At 49.8% G+C, this 17,362-nt stretch overlaps 6 protein-coding genes across 6 annotated transcripts; 3 read left to right on the top strand and 3 right to left on the bottom strand.

Moving 5' to 3' along the window:
• Positions 1 to 1,393: 1,393 nt before the first annotated feature.
• On the top strand, positions 1,394 to 2,124 carry UHO2_04777 (uncharacterized protein; the record flags this gene model as incomplete). Its single annotated transcript, XM_041554593.1, has 2 exons — positions 1,394 to 1,443; positions 1,536 to 2,124. 2 exons carry the CDS (start codon positions 1,394 to 1,396, stop codon positions 2,122 to 2,124), a joined length of 639 nt encoding a protein of 212 aa, XP_041410527.1.
• Positions 2,125 to 2,610: 486 nt separating this feature from the next.
• On the top strand, positions 2,611 to 3,687 carry UHO2_04776 (uncharacterized protein; the record flags this gene model as incomplete). The annotated part of the gene is made up of 1 exon (XM_041554592.1): positions 2,611 to 3,687. The coding sequence occupies one exon, from the start codon at positions 2,611 to 2,613 to the stop codon at positions 3,685 to 3,687; it is 1,077 nt and encodes a 358-aa protein (XP_041410526.1).
• A 160-nt stretch (positions 3,688 to 3,847) lies between these two features.
• Positions 3,848 to 4,509, bottom strand: UHO2_04775 (uncharacterized protein; the record flags this gene model as incomplete). The annotated part of the gene is made up of 2 exons (XM_041554591.1): positions 3,848 to 3,959; positions 4,079 to 4,509. 2 exons carry the CDS (start codon positions 4,507 to 4,509, stop codon positions 3,848 to 3,850), a joined length of 543 nt encoding a protein of 180 aa, XP_041410525.1.
• A 508-nt stretch (positions 4,510 to 5,017) lies between these two features.
• On the bottom strand, positions 5,018 to 5,788 carry UHO2_04774 (uncharacterized protein; the record flags this gene model as incomplete). The annotated part of the gene is made up of 1 exon (XM_041554590.1): positions 5,018 to 5,788. The coding sequence occupies one exon, from the start codon at positions 5,786 to 5,788 to the stop codon at positions 5,018 to 5,020; it is 771 nt and encodes a 256-aa protein (XP_041410524.1).
• Positions 5,789 to 6,858: 1,070 nt separating this feature from the next.
• On the top strand, positions 6,859 to 9,669 carry UHO2_04773 (uncharacterized protein; the record flags this gene model as incomplete). Its single annotated transcript, XM_041554589.1, has 1 exon — positions 6,859 to 9,669. One exon carries the CDS (start codon positions 6,859 to 6,861, stop codon positions 9,667 to 9,669), a length of 2,811 nt encoding a protein of 936 aa, XP_041410523.1.
• A 439-nt stretch (positions 9,670 to 10,108) lies between these two features.
• On the bottom strand, positions 10,109 to 11,650 carry UHO2_04772 (uncharacterized protein; the record flags this gene model as incomplete). The annotated part of the gene is made up of 1 exon (XM_041554588.1): positions 10,109 to 11,650. One exon carries the CDS (start codon positions 11,648 to 11,650, stop codon positions 10,109 to 10,111), a length of 1,542 nt encoding a protein of 513 aa, XP_041410522.1.
• Between the last annotated feature and the right edge of the window lie 5,712 nt (positions 11,651 to 17,362).

The raw sequence follows: 17,362 nt of genomic DNA, 5'->3' as shown, positions 1-17,362 counted from the left end.
TTAGGTGAGGTTGGGTGGGAGGTTGCTGCGATTGCTGCGACAAAGTGTAGAGATTGGCAAAAAGGAAAGTTCATGAGCGTGGCCGCTTCATGGGTGAAGGAGGACAGAGTCGTAAAGCAGTCACTCGGGATGTTGAGGCTGGAGGATGGTGCAGATCAGACAACTAGTGTGTGATCAGGACAGCATGGAACCTGGCGAGCAGCTGAAATGTGCGTGGGGTTGCTTTGCTGTTGCTTTGCTGTTGAGACGGCTGTCTCTGGGACTGATCTTTCGAAGCGTCAACAAAGGCGCCTGACCTTGCGATGCTGTGATCTCGGTGTGCTCTGATGGGTGTGGAAGAGAAAGTGGGAGGCAAGTCGGTGCTGTGAAGCGAGAACACCGGTCGAGGTAAAGCGGCGATGCACAGCCGAGAACAAGGTCGAGGCCAGGACGACCTATTGAAGAAGGTTGGAGTGGATGAATAGGTCTTTGGATGGTTGATAGCTGGTGATGATGATGATGGCTGATGATGATGATGATGATGATGATGGATAGGAGGATGGTTGGCCTTCAGTTTGTGTGCGACTCGCAATTCCATTCTATTCAATCGACCGACGGTCGAGGAACTCCGAAACCGCCGCCGTGCTGAGTCGAATTAGTGCCGAGTTGGCGCTCACAGTGCAGCTCACACACAGGAATTACAACACAGGAATTACAACACAGGATTACAACCAAGACACATGATTACAACGCTAGAATAATTATCACAGAGTACAATACAGAATTACAACTACAATACAGAATTACAACTACAACACAGAATTACAACTACAATACAGAATTACAACTACAACACAGAATTACAACTACAACACAGAATTACAACTACAATACAGAATTACAACTACAATACAGAATTACAACACAGGAATTGCGGCTCTTTGCTGCCGTGTGTGCAATTAGTAGTGTGATTAATCCATTTCGCTACAACGCGAGGCCAAAAGCTTCCCCTTTTTCAGGTTTCCAATCATTATTATTACTGAGAAGATGTTAGATCGACACTTCCTTTCCATCTAGAAATAAATGAATAAAAAACACGGCGAAAAAGGCCGAATTATCTCCGCTTTTCTTCTTTCGGTTTTCGCAGAACTGTCTCGTCACACGGCTTTGGCCGAGCGGGAAATTTCGGAAGGATCAAGGAAAACTGACACAAGCCTTGAACCGATTCGGTCTCTCTCTCTCTCTCTCTCTCTCTCTCTCTCTCTCTCTCTCTCTCTCTTCTTCATCCATCTCCAAGTCCTTGCATGGAAACAGCAAGAATAGCTAACTGTCCATATAGTCTCAACCTCAACAGGCAGCTTTAGCAACCTCGAAGATCTCCTTGGTCAACCATCAAAACAAGCATACCGTAGCCATGTCTTACAGAACACATCGAGATGTCGGAGACGTTGAGCGACGAGAAGCGTAGTTATCACCTCCAGACCCTAGATGAATTGTGTCTGATCAGCTGCTCACCATCGATCTCCTTTTCTGTTTGATTCTGTTGAGCTCTATAGTCAATACAACGCTTCAATCTCGGCGGCAACGGTGGGGTTTGGTAAAGGTCTTGCCTTGTCAGCACCAACCGCCTACCTCCTCAACCGATCCTGGCCTGCATTCCGCAACCTCACTCCGGCTATCAAGGTCTTCTTCGTCTCCTCCATCGCCATCGGATCAGGTGTTATCGCAGCCGACAAAGCAGGTATCGCCTTCGATCAGGCCCACTACACCGACGCTGGTGCCGCCGTTCAACGTAGATACCAATCCCGAGAAGAACGACAATGGTCCGAACTCTCCTCTCGCGATAAGGCACTCACGTGGGCCAAGGAGAACAAGTTCGCCGTCGTCGCTGCCACTTGGGCTACTAGCATGGGTGGTATCTTTGCCTACATTCACACACAACCCATGAGCTTTGCCCAAAAGCTGGTTCAAGCACGTGTATGGGCTCAGGGGATCACATTGGCCAGTTTGGTAGGAATGGCTGCCATCACACAGATTCCAAGTGCAGGCGATAAAATCATCAAGCAGCACAAGGAGGCTGCCGACCACAGCTGGAGAGAGTTTATTCCTAAAGAGCCAGCTAAGGACACTGTCTCTTCTCAGTAACGAGGCCATGAAATCTTGCTTCATCTCTCTCTCTCTCTCTTCATCAGCAAACTTGTTTTCTAATCGCAATGTCTCATCTGCTTTGTTCTACACCGAGTCTGTCAAGCTGAATGTCTGCCATACTTTGAGAGGCTCGGAGAGCAAAGGGTCAGCTTTGGTGCCTTTGTCAAAGGCTGACACACAGGCCACAAGAACAAGAGGCTTGTGGCATGTGCTTTTGCAGTGATGCAATGGAAAGCGCATTTCTTCGTTAGGCGAGGTGGAGGTTTTTTTTTTTTTTTTTCATCTCCCGCCTTCGCCGAACATTTGTTAGATCGTATGGAACTTGCTCGGATCTCGGAACTTTCTCGGATCTCGGATCTCGGATCTTGCCCGGATCTCGGAACTGGAGAAGAACGCTGGTGTGTGCCTCTCTTTGCCAGGTCAAACGCTTTCGTCTATACTTGTCACTCGCATCGCTGCCCGTTGGCAGATCAGGTCGCTATCATGGCCACAACCAAGGCTGCTTCGGGCAGCAAAAACCCTATCCTACCACCAGAGGATCTTTCCTCTATTCTCTCCTCCATCGAGCTTCTTTCTGCAATGTGGTCTGGTACAGACGAGCTTTGGCTTTCCCCCGCCGACCAAGTCACGATTGGACTTCTGGCAGATTATATTCAACTTCCCATAGAGGAGCTCGGCTCAGACAAAGCACATAAGGTCAAGGACTCGATTGGTGAACAAGTTGTGTTGGCATTGAAAGTTAGAGCTGATCCACAAGAGACGGCGAGGGAGGTAAGTGTCAATGTCGAATTCACGTTGAGACGGAATGGAGCGAAAGGGAAACGTGTGCGCATGTGGGTCAGCGCAAAAGATGCTCCAACCTGGCTGGATAGAGCGCGTGTTGATCAAGTGAATGCCATACTTGGCCAAGTCGGGAGCGCGCAAGGAGAGGATGAGGACGAGGAGAAGACGGTCGGAAAGATCTTAAACGCCATCGAGAATGTCTCAGAATACTTGCTCTCCGTTCCTGTCGCTGCCTATGATGGCAACACGAGGACATCAGAAAACACACAGAACCCATCAACCAACGTCTGTGCCTCCCAAGCAACCAATGTCTACAGAACATGGTACTACCTACCATCATTAAGAACCAAATGCAAGAGACAAGAGATTTGCAACCTCGCTCTGGCATCCACTCCGCCCCTAAGCGGATTCCTACTTTCGGGCAAGCCAGGACTAATAGTGATGGAATATCCTCTTCCCTCAAACTGTCCACCTTGCGCCTCAACACTGCAAACGGCGAGCTTAGCGATGCACTCGTTCTGGTCAACAATCAAAACCACTAGTTGGTCCGACCTTCCAGCATCACACAAAAAGATCTCTGAAAAGTTCACCGAACCGAACGCTACAAAAGCTTTCAGCGGATTCCAAGATATCACCGATTGGCCAGAGGTCCAAAGAGGAGCAGAAAGGGGAAGCAAAAGCGATCTGAGTAAATTGATCAAATGGTTGGATGGCAAAGGTGTTCAAGGCAAATACCTCATCGAACGTTGTCTTGGTGTCGCAAGCTGGCAAACGTAAACCTTTCTCCATCAGAGGCAAATAATAAACAAGATGCAAACCGTCGCAATCTTGAATGTGGGCCGAGAATGTGTCATCCACAAAACCAAGTGTGAGCTATATGTAGAGTAGGTGCGTGGCTGAGCGATAAAGACGAATGTGGGTGGGGGGGGGAAGAAGCTTAGTTCTTGCCGCCACCAACGTTCTGATCTTCACCTCCTTCACCAGCCTCTTCAGCCATGGAGAAGTAAGCCCACTGTCCTGGCGCAGGAGGATGATCGAGTGGCTGCCATCTTTGTTTGAAAGCAAGGATAGGGGAAGGGAATTAAGAGAGCTGGCAGTCAGTAAACTGCTTCGATACTTGTGGCTGAAGATAATTGATAGAAGAACTGGTGCTTGTTTGGGTACATACGCCTTCCAGTCAACCATTTTAGCAGCCAGTCTGTATTCCGCGAGAGCTTGTTCGAGGAGCTGTTCTAATTGACCTGCGTCCAACTGTTTCTCAGCATTCTCGTAGACCTGTTCGAGTTGTTCTGCGTTGTTCTTTACTGCCTCGGCTTCTTCTGCTGCCTTGCTGACCATGTCGAGTCTCTGCTGGGTGAGTGCCGATGTAGCTTGACGGTAGACAGAACATTCAGGAAGAGTGGCGAGAAGCGAGAGAGTCTTGCTGTATCGAGACTCGAGTTCGGCAAGAGGGCAAGTAGAAACATCAAGACCGGTGATGTTGGTAGACTTTTTCAATCGTGCTACAAAGCTGGCCGAAGAGGGTGCGTGAGAGGGAGATGGCGTAGCTGCCAGGCGGCGAAGCGAGCGAGTCATGAGGTTGGTGCGACTGGAGAACATGGTGTCAAGCTTAGCCCTATCTGAGGGTGGTGGTTGCGATCAAGAGCGAATGAGAACGAGTGATAAGATGGTGGACAAGTAGCGAGACAAGGTAGCATTACTCTACCAATCCCAAGCTTTTCTCAGCTGCTGCTCTGTTAGTCTCGGATCCGTGATGTGGCTGCCAATTCGTGATCCTATTTTTCGAAGCCCAAATATGTGCGTAATCATAATCTAACATCTCGCATAATCGCTCGCAAGGAACATCTCGCTCCCTGTGCTCCTATCTTGTAGGCTCTGTGTACCTAGCCAATCTCCACACAACTTCAAGAGGCGCAATCGATACTGAACAACTGCGTTGAAGGACAATACAGAGAACTAGAGTATATACAAAATGTCTTGATACAACAGCGGATTCGAACAGGCGGGCTTAAATGGCAAAAGTAAGAGATGTGCAAGAGCTATGTACACTTGGCTATGCAGTCCGGGCGAGGCATGATCAGCTTTAGCTTGGATTTGAGGCGATTGCTTAGAAGTCTCCGCCGCCCATGTCGTCTCCTCCACCAAAGTCATCGCCGGCACCATCTTGGTAACCGTCTTGATATGAGTCGTTCATGCCATCTGCAATGAGAGCACCACCGAGCATACCGGCACCGAGACCAAGGGCTGCACCGCCGGCCATACCCATACCACCACCGCCTCCGCGACCGAAGCGACTACCGCCCATACCGCCTCCCATACCGCCGAATCGGCCACCCTGGGCCATCATGGGCTGCTGACCGTACGTGGGTTGCTGACCGTATCCGCCAGTGTAAGGAGCCTGTTGTGGGTAGCCACCGTACTGTGGCTGACCGTAGGCTTGTGGCTGCTGACCCCATCCACGGTTGTCACTGCCGGGAGGACCGGCAGGTGGGGCGTAGCCACCAGCAGAAGAGGCGCTGTTTTCATCGTTAGGATGAACCCATATGGATCGAGGAGGTGTGGCCTTGGTGTCAACGTAGAAGTAGCGGTTGTAATTGCTATCCCATTGCTTGACCCATCCCTCTGGCAAAGGTCGGTTATCATCCGTTGGCTTTTCTGACGAGTGTGGTTGTGGCGATGCAGCGGCGGCAGCAGGGTAGGACTGATTCTGCTGAGCGGGTGGAGACTGGCCGCCGTACCCACCTGGACCGCCGCCATACGAGTTCTGCTGGTGGTATGGAGGCTGTTGACTGTAGCCACCTCCGCCACCGTACTGTTGCGAGTTGGGTCTCGCGCCCGCGTTGCCGACCTTGCTGGCCAGCTTGTCTAAGAGACCCATGATTGTGAGCTATCCGTTTCGATTTCTGAGAGAGAGAGAAGGTAGGTGTAAAGGGATGCTTCCTAGAGCGGGAGTATCTTGGAAAGGATGGTGGTAAGGATGCAAGCCGTGCGAGGGCACACGAACCGAGGCAACCGCGACGGCGACCGCGACAGGCAATGTTAGATCGACCGATGAGCTGAGCTGAGCTGAGCTGAGCTGAGCTGAGCTGAAGCGGAGGAATGTGGGCCGAGTTGCCGAGTTAGGATTGCGTATTTTCTGTTGAATTTATCCGGGACTGCACAGCCCTCTGAGATTGGAGATGAATGTGAGATCGCGCTTGCACACATGTTTTTGGAAAGAGGCTCCCGTGTGCCTTGAGTGTGGGAGAAAGAAAGAGGCGCTAAACGAGTGCAAAACTCCGACTTTGAATTGACACCTGAAATACAATATCACAATATCACAATCACAATATCACAATCACAATATCACAATCACAGTATCACAATCACACTCATAATATCATAATCATAATCACAATCATAATCATAATCACAATCACAATCACAATCACAATCACAAACTTGGTGAGAGTGTCACAGAGCCCTTGGTGTGACTTTAGCAAGTATATACTCATATTCTCACACACACACACACACAACACACACATATATATATATATATATATATATATACACATCGCCATCATCATCGTCGACTCAGCTTTCCGGTCGTCTGCCATCAGACGATCACCTTCAACCAATCTGGTTAGGGAGGATTGCAAGTCAGCTCAAGTCACGCCTTCTTCGATTCAAGGGCCTTTAAGCATCAAGAGCTCGTCCGGAGAGTAGGAACACGCAGATGTCAAGGTCTGTGCTTTTCTAAGCACAAGTTGCAGCTTCACACATACAGCATTCTCCCACTTCTTGCGTCTAGACTCTAGCAGACAAATCCCAATCCCCGCAAGGCTCGCTGCAATCTGGAAGAAGATTTGGTCGAGATACCGGCCCCCCTCCCCCTATCACGCACATACACAACCCCCCCCCCACACACGCTCGCGCTGGCATTCGTGCAGCTCTCTATAGTTCACAATGGCCATGCCCACAGCAGAGTCTCACGAATCGCTCTCGGCGGCGTATGCCTCTAACTACGACTATCTCGACTCCAGCCCACAGCAGCACCAACAGCAACAGCAACAGCGTTACTATCAACAAGAACAGCAACAACCACCGCAACAACCCTCTGGAACGCAGAATTCCAACTCCTCATACAACGCTCCTGGTCCTAGCTCCTCTTCGGCTTCCAGCTCCAACGCTGCCCTTTCCCGTGGCGGTGGTAGTGCAGGCTCTTCCGGCTCGCAGTCGTACTACTCTTCTGCAACGACTGCCAACCCTCCTTCTCATCTTCAGCAGCCATATCCACCGCAATACGCCCAACACCAGCAATATCAACACCAGCAATATCAACACCAGCAATATCAACACCAGCAATATCAACACCAGCATCATTCCTCTCCTCCCACAGCCGCCTACCGTCCCTCACGTCAAATCAGTAGCAACTATCCGGAGCATGCCCATTCTGCTGCACTGAATTCCGCCTCGTCCGCTGCCTACACCAACAACGGACCAGCTCCGGCCATTTCTTTCAACATGTACGCCCAATCCAACATCTCCATGCCTGCTCTTGGCCCTGTCGCTGCAGACTCCTCTTCCAGAGCACCGCCGCTTGCAGATGACCTCGGAGACTCTTTTGCCAACATGAACATCTATGGCACACCCAGGCTCGGTCCACAAAGGAGCAAATCACCTGCCCCCGGCTACCATCCTTCTGCAGACTCGGCGTCTACAAAAGGTCTCGCCAGTGCCGCCTCGGTGCGAACCAATGCCATGTATGCCACCCAAGAGATTCATCAATCTGCAGCAGAGGTACAACCCGAGAATTCCTTGGCTGCCATCGCCGATCAGGTCGAACAAGCTGCAGCTCATCTCGATCCTAACACTACTCCATCAATCTCGGCGTCTGCATCCTCTCAAAACGATCACTCCGCTCATCATGGCGGAAGCAGCAGCGCTTATCATGCCGGTCAGAATGGAGGCGGTGGTGGTGGTGGTGGATGTGGAGGAGGAGGAGGAGGAGAAAGAGGAGGAGAAGGAGGAGGAGAAAGAGGAGGTGCTGCTGCTCCAGACTGGGTTCCTCATTCCCAGCATGGAGGTCGTTATGGTGCAAGTGTTCGTCAGCATTCGACTCCTGGCGAGTACCCGCCTGGAGGACAGTACGCTGCTGGATCCATGGATGGACACGGCGCAGGAGATGGCTCACACATGCCTTGGGACCCCAACGCAGCTGCAGCCGCATACTACACACAGAATGGCGCTGCCCAATACCCTGGTTTCCAGCCACAGGCAATCCACCAGGCATCTGCTGGCTATCCTTTCTCAGCACAAGATGGTCATGCTGCGTATCCTTCAGTTGGTGGGCCCTCGGCTTATGAGTCGAACCCGTACTTTGCCGCAGCTTCTGGCTACCTCGGATTCCCTGACGGCGCAGCACCAGGGTTCCCACCCGGAGCCGATCCTTACGGTGCCGCTGCTGGTGCAGCCGGATTGATGCCAATCATGCCTCCCGGAACTCCTGCTGGCGCTGGGCGTCCTACCCTCCTTTCACGCCAAGGAACGCAGCTGTCCATGATGTCCACCAACTCCAACCCTCTCGCCGGCATGGCATCGACCAACCCGCGTCGCAAGTCCAAAGACCCAGCTCCACAACAAATTGTGCCATTCAACAAGTCTTTTGTTGCAGAGTACAGACTACGAATGAAAGGCGATCCTGATCCAGAGGCACAGTTTGCATATGCTAAGTATCTGATCGAAGCAGCCAAAAAGGTGCAGGATCCTGCGGATGGACCCAAGCAGCAACGCAAGTATCGCGACACTTTGCTTTCAGAGAGTTTGAAGTTGATCAAGAGGTTGGCTACAACAGGCATGGGACTAGGCAAGCCACCGTATGCGGAAGCGCAGTTTTTCTTGGCCAACTGCTTCGGAAATGGTAGTTTGGGTCTACAAGTGGATCACGAGAAGGCCTACAATCTCTATGTCCAGGCTTCAAAGCAGAATCACCCTGCTGCTACCTACCGCACAGCAGTGTGCAACGAAGTAGGCGCTGGTACAAGACGCGACCATCACCGCGCCGTCTTATTCTACCGCAAAGCGAGTGCTCTTGGCGACACAGCAGGAATGTACAAGCTCGGAATGGTTCTTCTCAACGGCATGCTTGGCCAGCCGCGTAACGTCCGCGAAGCTATTGTCTGGCTCAAACGTGCAGCAACTCAAGCCGACGAGGATAATCCGCACGCACTCCACGAGCTCGGTCTGCTTCACGAAAAAGCCAGCAACGGCGTCGTGCTCCACGACGAAGCGTATGCACGAGAACTCTTCACCCAAGCCGCACAGCTCGGATATTCTCCCTCACAGTTCAAGCTGGGCTCAGCTTATGAGTACGGTAACCTGACTTGCCCTGTCGATCCACGCCGCTCTATTGCTTGGTACACAAAAGCGGCTCAGAAGGGCGATGGAGAATCCGAGCTGGCCCTCTCTGGATGGTACTTGACTGGCTCAGAGGGTGTTCTCAAACAGAGCGATTCAGAGGCATATCTGTGGGCCAGAAGAGCTGCCTCAAAAGGTATCCCCAAAGCAGAGTACGCCGTCGGATACTACTCGGAAGTTGGTATCGGCGTCAATGCCAATTTGGACGAGGCAAAGAGATGGTACATGCGTGCAGCGGCACAGGGAAACAAGAGAGCAATGCAAAGGTTAACTGAGCTCAAGAAGATGAAAGGTTTGACTGGTAAGAAGGGTGCAAGGCCTACTAGGAAGGATGCTGAGAGCGAGTGCACGATTATGTAGCGACCGACTTGAGAGACACTCTCGGGGGGGGGGGGGGGGGGGAAGCTTCCCTTTCGGCACTCAGCTGCGAAAAAGGAATCACTCCATTCCTAGTCTCTTGCCGCACGCGAACATAGCAAGAGGGGATGCGTGTTTCAGGATGCACAGCCAAGTTACACCAGGCTTTCTCTCGCGGTGGCCTTGTAGCGACTGGCTAATCTAAAGAAGCGCAACTCGTACGAATCTCACCCAACGCTTCAGCAGCGCGCGCATAGATACTCTAGTCCAAGTCGACTCAACACAGAGCAAAGCTTTCTCGACCTCATCACTTGCAACAAGACCTTACGAGCCTCTCTCTTAACACTCTGATTAGCTTGGTGAAACATAGACTGGCACTTATGAAAACGTTGAATTTGCATGTTGATCGTCTACAAAAGAAAAAAATTGACACTTTTGCCATCTACAATCTAGCCCTTGAATTCTGGGCAGTTGAAAGCTGAGCAAGAGTAGAATGGAACCTATTGCTATCTGCACTTTCGATCTTGTTACCGTCGCACCTGTCCTGATGTAACTTTGCTTGGTGAGCGAAAGAAAACCTGCTTAGATCAAGGTTTCGAATGTTGGCACTGATACCAGCAATGGTGAGAAACAAATCGCCTATCATGGGTAAGAACTTGTATGCATGTCCTGAGTCTCCGCTGACGACCCAGATGTTTTTAGCAAATTGCATATTGCATGAGGGATGGTTGTTGAGGGTGTCGATGATCCAGTTTTCGTCGAGTGTATCCGAGTACCAACAGACACGGGTTGTGATGACTCTGTCTTTTTTTGCAAGTGATGGATAGATCTGACTTAGTTCTTTGAGCATGTCGTCTAGTCGATTAGCGGGGATCGTCGATTCAGCCATCTGGTAGTGTTGATCTTCGGAGGTGGAAGCTTCTGCACCGATTTCACGGGCACCTGTTGGGTGTGAGAGTGCGGAATCTTGGAAGCAAGGGTATTTGCCGTTGCATTCACTAGGAGGTTTGGGGTAGAGGTATCCATTGCTGTGGTAGGCGATCTTGATTTGCCATTCATTGAGATCGGGGATGAGGACAGGTTCGAATTGGTAGAAGCCAGAAGAGAAGTTGATGATGACTGGTGTGTCTTTCAACTCGGCTGCTTCGGTGGGGGTAAGACGGAGGATGGCGACACATTGAGCTGAGGGGCGGGTCAACCACTTTGCTTGATCATCCTTGCCTGTCGTACTGGGCAAGAGGGTGGAGAGAAGATCACTAGTCCATGCACCGGTAGCAAGGACAACATTCCTCGCTCCAAAAGTCCTGCCATCAGCAGTCTTTACACCATTGACCTTACCTGCATCATAAGTGAACTCGGTAACCCTCGCATCAGGAACAACCCTAACCCCCAACTGGATCGCATGCTCAAGCAAAGCCCTGCAAGCATTGTTGGCCTCAGCCCAACCACCCCTGGGATTAAAATAACCAGTCTGTTTGCTCCCCATCCCATCCAACCCCTTCCCCACGGTAACCTCTGCACCAACACGTTGAAAAATCTCTTTCACCTGTTCATCACACACCAGTTTGTAGGCAGTCCTCTTCAAACCCTCCTCCCCTCCAATTTCAAACCTCCTATCACCTTCCAACTGGGCATGTTTGATAGCATTCTCAACATACTCCTCTGCACTACCTACTCCACTGAAAACATTCCCCGCCTCACTAGACCTGAACAAAACTCCCACCTCATGGTAAAACGGCTTGAAAAGAGGCCACGTACGCCATCGAGAAATGGCTTCCTTAGCAAGCGTGCCATAATTGCAATCCTTATAATCTGCACGAACAATCTTGTTGAGATCATGCGAAGCTGCATCAGGAGCAACGAAACCATCCGGGGATCGATCGAGAAGAGTAACTTTAAAACCAAGAGTAACGAGGGTGTATGCGATCGAGCTACCGTTCACGCCAGCTCCAACGATGACGTAGTCCGACTCTTGCAACGACATTGCGAAGGAAAGATGGCAGTAGTAAAGCGCGTTGATCGAGTTGATGTTGCTACAAGAATGTAAGCAAGGAAGAAAGAAAGGAAGAAAGGAAGAAAGAAAGAAAGAGCTTTATTCGAGTTCAACACTTTCCACTCGAACCACTCTTCATGTTGTAATGGCAGACTGTTGGACGGATTGCATCGAGTTGTTGCCTAGCAAGAACTTCTGGTTCGGCGCTTTTCGCGGCAAGATAACGATAAAACACCTGGAAATTGGCCGACGCGAAAACCTACTTGACGAAGAAAGCGATCCGACAAGATAATGTACTCGATAATGTACTCTGATTTAAACGCGATCGGCGATCGGATGGGATGGATCAGTCTGGAGATCGGGTGCAACGTAGTCCCACTCGTTGCCATACTATATCATGAAGGAGGATACTCCCACGTTTGTCACACATCCCACAATTGTATATATATCAAACTGAGGATGCTAGGTCCTCAGGATGTTCATCTAAGGGGGTATCAAAGTTTTTGCGATTTTAAAAACGCAGGTTTTTTTGAGAGCATGTTTTTGGAGGGAATTTGAACCCCCCCCAAGGAAAAGCAGGTTTCCAAAAACACAATAGGGGGTTTCAGTTTTCTCTGAGTTTTCAAAACTCCGAGTTTTCATGGTTTTTTTGGATTTTGAAAGCTCACTGCTTAAGTAAGCTCTGCCAGGAAAGAAAAGCTTGGAAGTTTTGAAAACCCCTACTTATTTTTGCTGTGAGCCCAGGTTTCTGAATATTTGAGTTTTCAGCAGGAGTTTTTGTCATGTGCTGATATCACATGATTCTAACACAATTCTGCACACAACCCTTGACCTCCACTTTCTGCACTGTCTACACTTTCTCATGCTTTGAGTTACATCTGTCCTTGCTTCACTTCTATCACCATCTCCAGTAGCATTTCCTCCCTGTCAGTGCCAGGACATGGACATGCCATCCCCTCACAACCATATCAACAACATTACACTATTCACAGCTTTGCAGCAAGCCTCTGGATTGGCTCCAGCATCAGAGCAGTCTTCAACTGCTTTGCAGCACAACACAATAATGTCAGCTCAGTCCAACCTTGATTGCTCTCATCAGCACCACCCTTCTGCAACTTCCAGCACCTTGGCTGGGGCTGAGTCGACTCAGCCAGCAACCTCTCCCACTTCCCCTTTGTCCTCCTCCACTCCTTCTGGTTCCAATGCCACCACATCTGCCAGTTCTTTGCCTCGCCAAACCTCTACCCAGTCAACTTGAATCTCTGCAACTCGCAGACATCAAGCCAGTACTCGTGGCAGCAGGTTCAACAAAACAGATCGTATTGCCTACTTCAATTGGTCACCTAGCGACATAAATAACCTTGTTGATATCATCTACAATAATGATCATTACCAACATGTTCTATTGCCAGGACATTTGACTGTGGAACAGGAAAAGGGTCTGAAGACAAACAAAGATGTTATCTGCAGGCAGATATGGCAGGAGTTGTTCCCAGATGAGTCTACTGTTGGTGGTGCTGGTCAAGTAAAGACTAAGATTTGCTGGCTCACTGAACAGTACAACAACATCAAGAAGACCATCTTGCAGCAGACCAGTGCTGGAGTACTTCTTCAAGACATGGATCACAACAGCTTGGTAAGTACAACTTAGTTGATTCATGTTAAGTGTGCCAACATTCTTATACTTTATATCTCTGTCTATGCTTCTTTATCAACTTGCAGGACTATGCCACATGCAAATCGATTGCTCAAAGCCACCCTTGGTTTGAGCACTGGCACAAGATGATGACCAACTGTGCACAGACTGGTCCAGTTGTTCTTCTCACTGGTCACCCATATGATGCCACCCCTGCCTCCTCTCAGAATAACTCAGTTGATGCTGATGTGAACATGGATGATGCCAGCAATGCTCACTACCCTCAGTGATGCAACATTCCTGGCATGGAATCCATTCTTGAGGAGTTGCAAAATGATCCCATTGGAGCAAGAGTTATCTCATCTTTTTCTTCTTCAGTTGCAGCCACCCCAGCTGCTGCTTCATCTTCATCCCACTCGCCCTTCTCTTCCTCATCCAACCCATCTTCGATTGGCCCCACCCCCTTCACCATTACCCTGTCATGGGCCTGGATGCTCAAGAAGCAGGAGGGTCACGGGTTCATATGGAAGGAGCACAGGTATCGAAGATCTAGTCGAGACCAGTAGAGAGCATGGTCGTAGTGCAGTCTCCATGGAGACCATGGACTCCTACAGACTCACATGCAAAGGAGGGCCAAGCACAGCCACGAGGAGGACCAAGCTCAAGGAGCAGGCACAGCCACGAAGAGGACCAAGCTCAAGGAGCAGGCACAGCCACGAAGAGGACCAAGCTCGAGGAGCATGCAGATGGTTACCACTCAGGGGCTCGAGAGACAAGAGCCAAAGGAACTGTCACTGATCAAAGGAGAAGGAGCAGTGTTGAAGGAGTCGACACCAGGTCATGAGGAGGAGGAGCAGTGTTGAAGGAGTTGACACAGCTCAAGAGGTACAGGGGTGCCAAGCAGGAGAGGCCCCTGAGCAGTACTCGATGAAGAAGGTACTCTCTGGAGAGAGAGCAGGAGCAGCATCGCTGGCAATGCTGAGAAGAGGTATATAACCATGCTTTCTCATCATCATAGGTCAAGTGGATCCTCTTCCACTCTACTCACCATAACTAGTTATCACTTCAGCATAAGTATATATTAGTTTCAGTCAGCATAGCAGCAATCTATTAAGGTTGCTCCTCATTGTAGTGTGTGTGTTGTATCACCACTACCTGACATCCAAAGGCACCCATAGCAGGTTAGCAGTCTGGATCAAGATAGAACTGAAGGCAGTAGTCCACTGCGGTCCGGGGATCACTTCAAGCATCAAGTCAACACACTGGACACTTGTGTTGACGCCACCAACCTTATCACCAACACCATCAACCTCATTATCATCGACATCACCAATCTCATCACCAATACCATCAACCTCATCATCATCAACACTCACACCAGACCTTGGTGTCATCATAACATTGATATTGATCGTGCCGAGCTACCCCTGAACGGAGTGTCCACAGAGGTCAGCCGAAACCTACGATAGTATATACAACGAATGCCACCTGCTGTCACTGCACAACTTGATAGTCACCGATACCGAGACAATAGCTGTCGCACAGTTTGATAGTCACCGAGTATCTCGACAGACCGACCTGGGTTTCAGGCGCGAGACCCCTGACATACCCCTATAGACACTCCAACCCACCAGTGCTCATCCAGCACCACTTTTGAGGCTGATGAAGTGGACAATGGTGATGGTGACTCTGTTTACCATTCTCCAGCCACAGGTACAACACCCAAGAAGTCTTGACCCTTCACTTCCAAGAGCAAGCGAGAAGAGCTGTTGGAAATTGTGCAGGCCTGCACCCAAGACATGCTTCAGGCATGAATCAAGGTTGAGGAGGAATGCACGAAGAGGGAGGAAATGCACATTCAATTTGCCAGGGAAGAAAGTGAGAGACAAGAGTGCATGCAAACTGAAGAGCATGGTTGGCTCATGGAGATGGTGCAGATGATGAACCCTAATCTACCCTTTGGCAACATTGCTGGAAGTAGTCAAAGCAATCTTGATCTTGACCCACTGGTTCTTGCCATGGATCAGCAGGACAATAGCAATTCAGCTTGTGAGTAGACCATTTGGCAAGAATGGTGTTCCTTTTGAGTTCTCCAAGTTCTGTTCCTGTGTTTCTGACTTGTTGTACCATTGCTCTCTGTAAAGCTAGCTCTCAATATGTATGACTAGCATACCCCATACCCAGTCTTCCATGTAATCTCTCAAATGTAGTTTGCTTCAATGTGATGAATTGTTCCACATACAAGATGCTGATCAGTGTAGCCCTGGTTCTGAGCATGCATGTTGCACAGAAATCAGCTGTGCAGAACCCAGCTGCACAGAACTCAGCTGCATTGTGTTTGTAGCTTTGGACTCTCTTTTGGACCACATCATCCTCTCCTATTTCTGGCCCTCTACTTCAACCATGGTGTGCACTTCCAACAAACAGCACCTCCTGGACAACATTGAGACCACCATCATGCACTCATTGATGGTGGAATCCAAGATGCAACTTGATCTGATGAATGTCGATGCCACTTGGCACCCTAATGATGACCTTGAAGATTCTGATGATGACATGTTTGATCATGCTATCTCATTTGTGCTCATAAGGACTTACAACATCATCAGCCAGTCTCGATACACAGTTGAACGCCTTCAACTGCCACAACAAAAGGATCCCCTCATCAACATGCTTGATCGATATGCTGTCATCAACCACAAGCTCTTTCGAGGGGCTGTTCACATGACCCCAGATGCATTCCAAGCTCTCACTTACAGACTCAGCACAACCAATGCCTTCAGATCAATATCAAGCTTTTGGCATGTTCAGCAGCAAGTGGCAGTTGGTCTATATCGGCTTGGATGGTCAGGAAATGGTGGTGGAGTTTGTGATGTTGCATTTGCCTGTGGTTGCAGTCAGGGCTCAGTTCATGTGTGGACAGATAGGACTATTGCAGGCCTATATGAGCTGAACAGCGAGGTAGTAACCTTTGCAACTGAAGACAAGCATGCTAAGGCAAAAGCATGGGTTGCTGATAAGAGTGGAGTTGAGGAATGGTCTAGAGGATGGTTGGTGGTAGATGGTACACACATCAATCTTGCTTGGAAGCCAGCACTCAATGCTCATGAGCATTACTCATACAAGGGTGATTATACATTCAACATTGCCCTTGTCTTCCTCCCTCATTCCTTGTGCATTGTTGAGTTGGTGGTTGGACATCCTGGGTCATCACATGATGCACAAGTCTGGGCTTCAGGCAGTGGTATTGTTGCAAAGCCTCGTTTGCATCTTGATGAAGGCGAGTTTGTCTGGGTTGATGCTGGTTATGGCTACTCCAGCTACACAGTGTCATGGGCCTGGATGCTCAAGAAGCACGAGGGTCACTGGTTCATATGGAAGGAGCACAGGTATCGAAGATCTAGTCGATACCAGTAGAGAGCATGGTCGTAGTGCAGTCTCCATGGAGACCATGGACTCCTACAGACTCACATGCAAAGGAGGGCCAAGCACAGCCACGAAGAAGACCAAGCTCAAGGAGCATGCAGACGGTTACCACTCAGGGGCTCGAGAGACAAGAGCCAAAGGAACTGTCACTGATCAAAGGAGAAGGAGCAGTGTCGAAGGAGTCGACACCAGGTCATGAGGAGGAGGAGCAGTGTCAAAGGAGTCGACACAGCTCAAGAGGCACAGGGGTGCCAAGCAGGAGAGGCCCCTGAACAGTACTCGATGAAGAAGGTACTCTCTGGAGAGAGAGCAGGAGCAGCATCGCTGGTGATGCCATGAAGAGGTATATAACCATGCTTTCTCATCATCAATAGGTCGAGTGGATCCTCATCCACTCTACTCACCATAACTAGTTATCACTTCAGCATAAGTATATATTAGTTTCAGTCAGCATAGCAGCAATCTATCAAGGTTGCTCCTCATTGTAGTGTGTGTGTTGTATCACCACTACCTGATGTCCGAAGGCACCTTATAGCAGGTTAGTGGTCTGGATATAGATAGAACCGAAGGCAGTAGTCCACTGCAGTCTGGGGATCACTTCAAGCATCAAGTCAACACACTGGACACTTGTGTTGACACCA

This window comes from Ustilago hordei (assembly GCF_900519145.1).
Source record: "Ustilago hordei strain Uho2 genome assembly, contig: UHO2_contig_10, whole genome shotgun sequence".
Classification (NCBI taxonomy): domain Eukaryota; kingdom Fungi; phylum Basidiomycota; class Ustilaginomycetes; order Ustilaginales; family Ustilaginaceae; genus Ustilago; species Ustilago hordei.
This window is presented reverse-complemented; position numbering and strand designations above follow the sequence as displayed.